This window comes from Netta rufina, assembly GCF_964035555.1.
Source record: "Netta rufina genome assembly, chromosome: 30".
NCBI lineage: Eukaryota > Metazoa > Chordata > Aves > Anseriformes > Anatidae > Netta > Netta rufina.
In genome coordinates this window covers 731,382-741,496 of record NC_140154.1, presented here as the reverse complement: position 1 = coordinate 741,496, position 10,115 = coordinate 731,382, and the positions used below count along the sequence as shown (strand labels likewise).

General features: G+C 61.3%; 1 protein-coding gene across 1 annotated transcript; it reads left to right on the top strand.

Moving 5' to 3' along the window:
• Positions 1-4,932: 4,932 nt before the first annotated feature.
• Positions 4,933-7,786, top strand: ANKRD33 (ankyrin repeat domain 33; the record flags this gene model as incomplete). The annotated part of the gene is made up of 4 exons (XM_084303643.1): positions 4,933-5,229; positions 5,483-5,612; positions 6,345-6,485; positions 7,014-7,786. The coding sequence occupies 4 exons, from the start codon at positions 4,933-4,935 to the stop codon at positions 7,784-7,786; spliced, it is 1,341 nt and encodes a 446-aa protein (XP_084159769.1).
• Between the last annotated feature and the right edge of the window lie 2,329 nt (positions 7,787-10,115).

Here is a 10,115-nt window from a genome sequence, read left to right as displayed (position 1 = left end):
TGTTAGGAGCCTGCTCACTGCCCCTGAGGTTTTTCTCCAGCCCCTGCTTCTTGCCTTGCCCCCAAGGTGCAGGGCAGGAGCCGTGAGCACCCTGAGGTGAGGATTTGGGGGCTCTGGGGTGGCCCTGCAGCTCCTCCCAAGCATCTTCTTTAGAGCTCCTGATAGCCATACGCCATCGAGCGCATTCACCTGCTTCCAAAATCAGGATTTCCAGAAATTTTCTGGCTCTCGGGTCTCCTTCCATGCAGCCAGGTGCTTGAGCACAACTGCATAGTGTTGGCCACCCAACCATCACCCTGTTAACGAACCCCAGACCTGGGCACCCGCTCAGGGGGGGTCACCAAAAGTGCTACAAGATTAACCCAACAGCTCAAGGGGCAGCCACAACGCGGGTACCCGGGAGGGCTGAGGGATGTGGGGACGGGCTGGAAATAACCCTGGGGGTAGCAGAGCATGGGACACGGTGGCCTTTACCTGCCACGTCGTGCCAAAGCCTTGTAGAGGCTTGATGGAGAAGGCTCGAGTTGCAAGCCGGAGCGCCGTGCGGTCACCGGCCCCGACCGCCTCCCTCCACGCGCTGCGATCCATCTTCTTTATAGCAAGGATCCGGAGCCAGCACCATCTGCGGCACCAGAAATACAATTACTGCAAGGGGGGGGGGCGGGGGGAAGCCCCTCTCCTTCCAAATTTCATCCAGGCTTCGCAAAGCAACCCTAAATTACCCCTCGCCCACCAGGGACCCGGTGCGGCACCATCTCTCTTTATGTACAATTACGGCCGTGGGATTAGCAAGTCTAATTTTCTGCCCCCTCCTCTGTGCCACGCACGGTGCTTTCCCCCCCACACACTTGAAAAAAAAAAAAAAAAGGGAGAAATTGAAATTGATCTCTGGCCATCTGTAATTTAATCAGAAGAGCTGCTCTCTTTGGGTTTATTTTTTATTTTTTTTTTAACCCCGTGGTCCTACATTAAAAAGGACGGGGCTGGGAGGGGCTGGAGGGCATCGCTGGGGGGTTGCTGAAGTCGCTCGCGGAGCCTCGTGGGGGCTCTGGCAGTGGCCCTGCCCCACAGAAACCCCTGCCCTGGGGGCTCTTCTCTGCTTTGGTTCCAAAGCCTCAAACTGGGCTGCAAAAAACATGTTCCAGAGCTGTAACCCAAAAGCTTTTTGGCCTGATGCTGGGCTGGTGTCCACCTTACCTGCACGGGGTTTGTGAAAATGTGATTGTGTTAAGGAAAGGAACGAAACCCAGAGTTCGATTTTTATTTTACTTCCAAAGACGTCTTTTCCCAGCACCCCTTGTTAGTCCTCGTGCCGTTGTGCTGCGTCATGGATAAGTCAGATTATGGTCTCAGTGCGTGCTCGTGGTAAATCCCAGTGCAATTCCCAGCTCCGGAGCCTGTGCTGGCACCGGGAGGCTGCTCAGCCCTCTCCGACATCACTCTGGAGACCTCTTGGCTCAGGGCTGGCCTCGGTGCCAGGGGCTTTGCAACCTCATCGCCACTTGGAGGCTCAAAGTGGCCTCCGAGCTGGCTTCTGCACCCCGCAGAGCGCGGCCTTTGCTGTGCATGCAGGAGCTGCACTGATACCGGCCACAACCACAGCGATGTAAATCATGGATTGAGCCCAGCCTCGTCCCAGCAGCGTGGCCGGAGAGTTGCCCGTGCTCCTGGAAGCAGCCAGCTTGGATGCTTGGGATGTGGGGACCCCAGCATCCCCAAAACGTGGGCACCCCTGGGCTTCCCCGTGCCCCCTAGTGCTGCCCCATGGGTGGCCCATATCTCCCCTTGGGCCAGCAGAGGGAACTCAGCACGTGGCATCAGGGAAGGGCTGCTGGGAGGGTTGGACACCCTAAATATCACCAGACTTCCCCCCCAGACCTCTCCCAAACGCCCCACGTCCCCGCAGCCGTGCCCCGATGCGGGGCAGGAGCTGCACTCGGCCGTGACCCAGCCCTGACCGCGGCGAGGCGAGCTGGGGTGAGCAGAGCCCGGCCGCGGGTTTAAATCAACGCCCTCCACTTCCCTTCCATGCTGAGTTATTGCGCCCTGGTTTTGTGATGGAGATGACCGGGCAGTGAGGGATGAGTGACCTGGGCCAGACCACCGGGCTCGGCGCTCCCGGACGGACCCTGAGCGAGGGGTGAAAGATCAGGGCTTCCCTCCAGCCCCTTCCCGGCCCCCCCACCTGCGCGGATGCTCCTGGGCGTCAGCGGTGATTTAGTGTCTTCGGGTTCAGCGGGAGAGCGAGCGATGCTCCGCCGCCGCCAGAGCTGCTCCTGGCAGCTCGTCCCCAGGCCCCCGTGGTGCCTCCTTCTTCATCCGCTGGCTTCTCGGCCTCTGAGGCCAGCCTCATTCCCTGCCTCGGGCAGAGGATGGGGTTAAGGAATGGGTTCCCAGGCAGCGAGGCGGGGGGATGTCATGGTGCTGGGGAGGATGCCCGCGCACCCAGCAGGATGCTGTGGCACCTGGGAGGATGCTGTCCCGGTTGGGATGGTTCCACCACATCTGGGAGGACACCTGGGAGGATGCGAGGGCAGCTGGGAGGATGCCGGCACGTCTTTTGCGCGAACTTCTTCAAATAAACACGAGGAATAAAAAAAATCCGCCCGCCCTTCCCATCCCTGCCCACCGCCTTCTCCCACCCGTGCGCTCCCGGTGCCGTCCCCCGTCTCCTCCCGCAGCCTCTTCCCGCAGCCTCCGGCATCCCCTTGCGGCAGCCGGCGGCTCTGCAAAGCCCCCGGGGGGGCAGCAAAAGGCTCTGCAAGGACTCGTCCCCCCCGCTGTCACCCCACCGAAAGCCCCACGCGTGACACAAGCCTCGCTCGCCCACGCCGCGGAGGCGCAGAGGGTGAAAAGCCACCAGCACCTGGGGACCTCGTCCTTACGCAACCGGCTCAGCGCCCGCTGCGTGAGCCACGCGGGAGATTATGGCCCGGGGTGCCCCGGATAACTCCCTAAGCCCCAAATCTGCTCCTGGCATCCTCCCGAGATCAGGCAGGATGGCTGCGGGATGGGTGACACCGCGGTGACACCGCACTGGCCCCGCCGTGCTGTTGGAGCAGAGGGGCGCAGCTTGGCACGGGGCACCCCAAAGGGAAAGGGGTGGCTTTGGGGGCAGCAGAGGCTGCCTCTGGGTTGGGATGGGGCTGGCGATGGCACCCAAGGGCTCAGGGGGGGTCCTGGCACCCTGCAGGGGTGGGCAGGGCAGGGGGGACATGGGGCTTGGGAGGAAACGGTGGGCACAGAGCCCAAACCCAGCGTCAGAGCGGGGATGAGCGCAGCAGAGGAGACAGCTGGGATCCTTCTTCTGCTCCCTGCGGTCGCACAGAAGGGCACGAGCAAAGGGACCTTTGGGATTCTGCCTTGGCCGCTGCTTTAAATGCAGAGCGTGGCCTTCCGCGATCCGCCTTGGGACCCAGCAAACTCCTGCTTTCGAGCCTTGTTTTTTTGCATTTTTCCATGAGAACGTCCGATCCGGAGGCAGAGCGCGCCCTTTCCCGGATCTCACAGCTGTCCCCATGCCATAGAAAACACTTACAACCAAGCAAAAAAATAATAATAATAAAAAAAAATAATAATAAATCATGATAAGAGAAGCAGCCGGGCTGCATGGGAAGCTCGGGGAAGGAGTTTTGCAGCTCCTCAGCCAGCGGCTGCCCCGATGGCTCAGCAATGCAGTGCCCCGAGAAGGAGGTGGACTGGAGGCATGGCTCTGCCACACCACTCGGGAGGGGATTACAGGAGATTAATTAATGCACCAGCAGACGTTGGGTCATCCTGCAAAGAAGCAGCAGCTCCCCAGCCTTACCCCATCAGCAAATTCACCTGCGCATAAAGGGAGCTGGGAGGGGGCTCTGGGGGCTTTCGCTGGGGCTGGTTGGGGTCGCTGAGGCAGCAGCACCCTCCTGAGCTGTGGTGGGTAAAAATACAGCCCTGGGCTCGCAGCAGCTCCTCGGCTAAGGATCCTAAATCCTGCCCAAGCAGCCCTGATCCTGCTCAGGGTGGATGGAGCCATTTTAAGCAACGGTTTAAATTAAGATGTCCTGACTTGCTGAGCCCGTGGCAACGCGCGAGTTGTCACAGCTTAGGTGCGCAAAGGCTCTCCCCGATCCAAGGCAGAAGCCTCTTCCCCACCAAAAGGGCAGGGGCAATTCCCTGCTGGCTCTGGAGCCTCACGGGGATTTTCTTCCTTGGGGGGAGCCGGGATGGTCCCCAGCCAAGGGGGGACTGGTGGCGAAGGTCTGCGCAGCCCCAGGTAAGGTCAGGGCGTGGAGGGAAGAGCATCCCTCACCCCCACGGTCTGCTGTGGGGTTTTGAGGAGGGATGGGAGAATTTAATGGGATTGCTGAGGCTTTTTACCCCTCTCCCAGCTCCAATCGATTAATGGTTGGCTTCTGCTTCCAAGCACAGAGCCTTCGTTGCTGCAGCCTGCCAATTGCCCCAGACCCAGGAGCTGCGATGGGCGCCCTGGGCTGCTCCAGCCTGGCTCCTGGAGCGATTTGGTTGCGGGGAGCAGAGCTGTGTCTGCTCGCTGCCCCTCTCCTGCTGCCAGCAGGGCCTTTTGCAGCTGCTTTCACATCACCCAGTGAAGCAGAGGCTGCAGTGGGACCGAGTTTTTTCTCCTTTCTCCCCCTTCTCAGTCCCATCCTTTTCCCCAGCTGCTTTGCTTGTGCCTCCTCGCTTGCCCTGCCCGGCGGTGTCAGGATCCGCTCCCTGCCCAGCAGCTGAGCTCCCAGTGCAAGCACGGGGCTGGGGGGGAGAGGATGGGAACCGCGGCATCACAGCCACCCCACGGCCCCTTCCCACGCCCCGCTCTGTGTCTGCGCAGCGGGGAGTGAGCGCACGGCGAGCGCTCGCGGTCCCACCGAGCCAGCAGACGCGGCCAGCCCCTAGCAGGGCTCGGTGCCGAGCAGGACTCGCTGCCCGGGCCGGATGACAGATGAGCGTGGAAGAGGAGAACGTGCTGCAGCCTCCGACCCCGAGCTGTCCTACGAGGAGGAGGAGGAGGAGGAGGATGAGTCGAGCGCGGAGTCTGAGCTCTCGGACACCTGCAGCATCCTCTCCGACGACTCCGTCTACCCCTGCGCCGAGCTCCCTGCTGAGTCTGGCGGTGCCGAGGACCTGAGCCTCTACCAGTGCTGCCTCAGGAACGATGCCAAGCTGGTGCAGGAGAGGTTGGAGCGTGGGGTGAGCAGGAGGGAGGCCACGGAGCTGGATATCAACGGCAGGGTGAGTGGCTGGGGGAGGAGCGGAGAGGGTGTCCTGGGAACGGGCAAACTCTGGAGGCTGGTGGCTGCTGAAGGAGGGTGAGCAGGGGGCAGAGCTCGGGATGAGCCCCCAGAGCCATGGGATGGGTGATCAGGGTCTCCTGGGGTTGTGTGGATCTTCAGAGCTGAACCACAGCCTCCTTCCCATCCCGGACCCTTTGGGTTTGGGGTGGGGAGGGCGGTGGTGGTCCCGCTCTGAGCGCTGTCCCCTCCAGAACGGGCTGATGGTCGCCTGCTGCAAGGGCTTCGTGGACATCGTGCCCCTGCTGCGGCAGTGCCCGCACATCGACGTCAACCAGCAGGACAAGGAGGGGAACACGGCGCTCATGATGGCAGCACAAGCAGGTAGGCGCCCCTCATACCTGCTGCAGGGCCAGAGCCCCCATCCCTCCCCTCTGCAACCCCAAAAATGAGCAGCCAGGAGAGACAAGGGGCCAAAGCGAAGTGACCTGCCCTGTACAACCTTATGGTTTACATCAGTGCAGTCTTAAAAATTATTAAATTGTGAAAAAGCAGAGATTTTACAGAAATGTTCCCTTGCAACCAGTCCTGCCTGAGCAGCAGAACTCAGCCAGACCCTGCGCTTGGTCAGCCCAGCAGCTCACCAAAAAAAAAAAAGCCGAGTGAGCCACACAGATCTACACCAGCAAAAGGCCTGAGCAGTAAATTCCAATTTGGGGACCAAAACTTCTGTTCCAATCCCATTTTTCTCGTAGTGGATCAGTTTTGCTCCCCCAGAGCAATCCCAAGCTGATGAGCCGCAGAGGGAGTGCGCTGCGGTGGGATCGTGCCCTATTCCTGCTTCTAATCATTGCTAGAATTGGCGATTTCTTAAATTTTTTTTTGGATTCTTTCCTGAATTACCCGCTTGAAGCAGCTGGCGAGCCAGCACCGTGCTCTGCACGTTGCCACCCAGCCTCTTACAAAGCAAACCAGAAGGGTTTAGGTCCAGCTCCCCCCAACCTCGCCCCGCATTCGCGTTCGAGACGCCCCCACCAAGCCCCTTCCTACAAGCGGGCGCTAACAATTAACCCTCGTTAACCACCCAAACGCTAACGGGGCTTCTCCTCTGCGAAGGACACATCACGATAGTCAACTACCTCCTGAATTACTACCCGGCGCTGGACCTGGACAGGCGCGACGGCCGGGGGCTGACGGCGCTGATGAAGGCGGCGGTGCAGGGGCAGCAGGACTGCGTGGCCGCCCTGCTGCTGGCGGGTGAGCGGCCCCGGCCCGCGGTGGAGCCCGAGCTCTGATGTTTTTGGGCATCCTCTCTGGTTCCTGAAGCTCTCTGGTTGGAAAGTTAAGGGCCTGCACTGATGCTCTTGGTTGGAGGGGGGGACACCAGGGGGTCACTGCTACCCTGGGGTGTTGTGGCACCAATATCCCAACTTGGATAGCCCGAAGCTGCCTGGCCGTGCCATGGCTTTGTAGAGCTCTTCCATGCAGGGTAGGGGCTCTGAGCCCTTCCCTGCGGCTCCTCTGACCCTAACCAGGCTGTCCGTCTGTCCGGCACGCTGTCCGGCAGTCCGTCCAGTGCCAGCCAGGGCCGTGGTGACACCTGCTGGTCACTGCCCCCAAATGCTGAGTCGTGAACGCAGCCCAAACACATTTTTTTTTTTGGATGGACGGGTTCTTATTTTGATTTTTGTGCTGCCTCGTGCGTGCACCCTGAGCTCTGGGGCGATTTTGGGGGACGGAGCGGGGACACTTGCGGTGACCTCCTTTGCATCCCGGTGTCACCAGGAGCCGACCTGCAGGCAGTGGATCCCATCAAAGGGAAGACAGCCAGGGAGTGGGCAGTCTTCACCGGCCGCTTCGAGACGACCGTTCGCATCCGCAGCCTCCTGCGGCGCCCGCGGGCCGAGCAATTCGGCACCCGCTACCTCCCCGAGTGGCCAGCGCTGGCCGGGCTGGTGGCCAAAGCCCTGAGCCCCAAATCCCGGAGCCAGAAGCTGTCGGAGAAAATCCGCTCCCTCTTCACCTTCCGCTTCCCTCGCGACCCCGAGGAGGACGGCGTGATGGACCACATGGTGAGGATGACCACCGCCCTGGCCAGCCCCTTCGTGGCCACCGCTTGCCAAACCGTCTGCCCCGACAGCCCCCCCGAGGTGGGCAAACGCCGGCTGTCGGTGCCGGAGATCCTCCAGCAGCACGTGCCAGATCCAGGCACCGCCAACCCCGTGGCCGGGGCAGCCTCGTGCAACGGCCAAGCGGTGTCGGAGATCCGGCTCCTGCCTCCACGCTGTCCCCAAAACCGCCTCCTGGGCTTCCTGCCCCGGCGGCTGCTGCTGCTGCTGCGCGGGAACAGCATCTTCCCCGGGGAGCACGTCCCGAAAATCAAGCTGACCAAGGCCTCCTCGCCATCGGCCAGCAGGAGGGAGTGGAGGCATCGTGCCAAGGACAAGGAGCTGCTGCAGCCGCCCAAGTGGAGGTACAAGGAGCTGCAGGAGGAGAAGAGAGCTGCCAAGGAAGCGGGGAACGAGAAGAAAAAGAAGAAAGGGGGAAAGGGACCCTAAGGTGGGGGGTCTCGGGGCGAGGGCCCCAACCGCTTTGGGACCTGCTGGGTGGTTTTGGCAGGGGATGAGCCCACGTTGCTGCTCCCTGCCCAGCCCTTCGCCATCCCACGCCTTGGCTCTGCCCGGCCCCATGGTGCTGGGGGGGATCCTGCCCTCTGCCAGGAGCCGGGGCAGGGTGGGGGCAGAAGGGGCTCCCTCCTGTCCTTTTTTTTTTTTTTTTTTTTTTTTGCCTCTTGGATCTTACGGAGATCTGGATCTCGCGGAGTGTGGCGGAACGTGACTGTGCAAATTAAAGTGGAAGCAGTTGCCATGTTAACGGGATTGATTTAATGAATAAACCCCAGGGCTGCTCGTCGGGCTGGCAGCGAAGCCTCGCCCGTGCTGCGAGCATCCCCCAGCCAGGGCAGCCCGACTACCCTCATGGCATCAATTTCCCTGCTCCTGCTTTGTCCCAAGACCCCTCACCTTGCACCCACGGGGACCTCTGGTGCCCCCCAGCACCTGCTCCCCTCGGTGGCCCCTCTGTGCAGTTATTTTTTTGCTGGTGCGTTCCCCAGCCGTGCCGCACCACGTGCTGGGATGGCAGCGAGCTCGAGTTTACCATCATGCTGCAGCCACCCAGATGTGGTTAAAGCAGGATGTTTTCCCCATGCTGCTCTTGATTCGTGCACCAGAATGGTTTGAGTGAGGATTTGAGCTGCAAACAGAAGCAAGGGGCCGTGGGGTCCTCACCCTGTGCAGGCTTGGGGGCGGCAGGGACAGTCCTGGCTCTGCTCCCTGTGCACATCGCGGGTCCCCAGCAGCCGTGTCTGAGTCACGGGGATGCCGCTGGTGGTGTAAATATTTCAAGTTCCTCCTAAAAACGCCTCGAAGTGACCCCGTGGGGATGTGGGGAGGTGAAATCCGGATCCTGAGCAGCCCTCGCTGCCTCCTGCAGCTTGCAGGCAGGGAGGGTTTGGTCGCAGGGAGAGCACCTTGCAGCAAGAGGCACTCGAATCACTTAAATCCCCTAGTAATAAATAAAATAAATAATCTTTCCCTGTGGGCAGGCAGAACCTGCAACCCAGAGCCGAGCCCGTCATTTACCCTGTCCTCTGGGGGGCACAAAGCCACCCGCTCCCCCCAGTCCTCCCCAGTTTGGGGCTGTGCCTCGCAGGGGCTCCAGGCGCCGCCGCCTCCCTCCTGTTCCCCCCCCAGCCTTGGCTCACGCCGGGCTCCCCGCGCCGCCTTCCTCCGGTGCCAGCTTCTGCCACGGCTCGCAGATGAGCCGGGGGCGGAGGTGCACGGAGAGACCTTGGCTCGTGCCACTCTCCTGCCGCACAGGGGACGGGGACAGCCGGGGACAGCGGAGGATGGAGGCTCGTGGCCCCTCGGTGACACCCGCAGGGGTGGCTGGCTGCGGGCCGGTGTGGGCACAGGGTGCTCTGCAGGGCGAAACTGCAGCACGTGGCCATAAGAAGCCCAAATTATTTAATAAAAGCTGATTTTTTTTTTTTTTTGTCTCGGAGGTGGGAGCGGTGGGGAGCTTGCGCCATCAGCCCCGGCGCGGCCGGCACCGCCAGCACCCATCCCGCTGTGATTCAGCGCGGGGCTGGCACCCCCAGAGCCCGGCACGAAGCACAACGGGTGGGAGGCAGCGGCCTCCTGCCGCACCACGAGCTGGGGGTGGCCTCGAGCTGTGTGAAGGCGAGGAAATATTCGGGTCAGGACAAGGGTTTGGTGCTCCTGGGTTCGGCATGGCCGCGGTTTGTCCGCCTGTAGAGGCAGGCAGCACCGGGCACGAGTCTTCTCCTCCCCTCTCCTTGCTGCTCAGCCTCCATCTCCCAGCTTTTTTCTCATCCTGGTGCTGGAAATTGCTCAGAACCATCCTTGCCCTGCTGAAATTCTGGTGGCAGACCGGGTTGAAAACCTCCTTGGTCTGCCTGTTGTTACAGCTGGTCATGGTCTTGGGGTGAATATTCACGAATTAAAAAAAAAAATCCAGGCTCCCAGCGTGGAAGAGAGCAGAGCCTGAAGCAGAGCCCTTGCTGGACACCGCGCATCCAGCGCCCGGCTGCTGAGGGCAAAATTCGGGGCTGTTGTCCCCCTGCCTTGTTGAAAACCCCCCCCCAAAAAAAAAAAAAAGGGGAAGGGCTGGCGGCTGCAATCTGCGCCAGGGCAGAGATGGTCACGGCGATAGCGCGGCTGCGGCACAGACTTCCTCCGGCAGACGGGCGCTGCTATCTGATGGAAACTGCCCGTTTCCCATGCGTGGACGCCGGCTCGGCGAAAATTCCTCCCGCCTCCGCCACGGGCAAGGTCACGCACGAAGGCTCCGCGCGTTTGATCC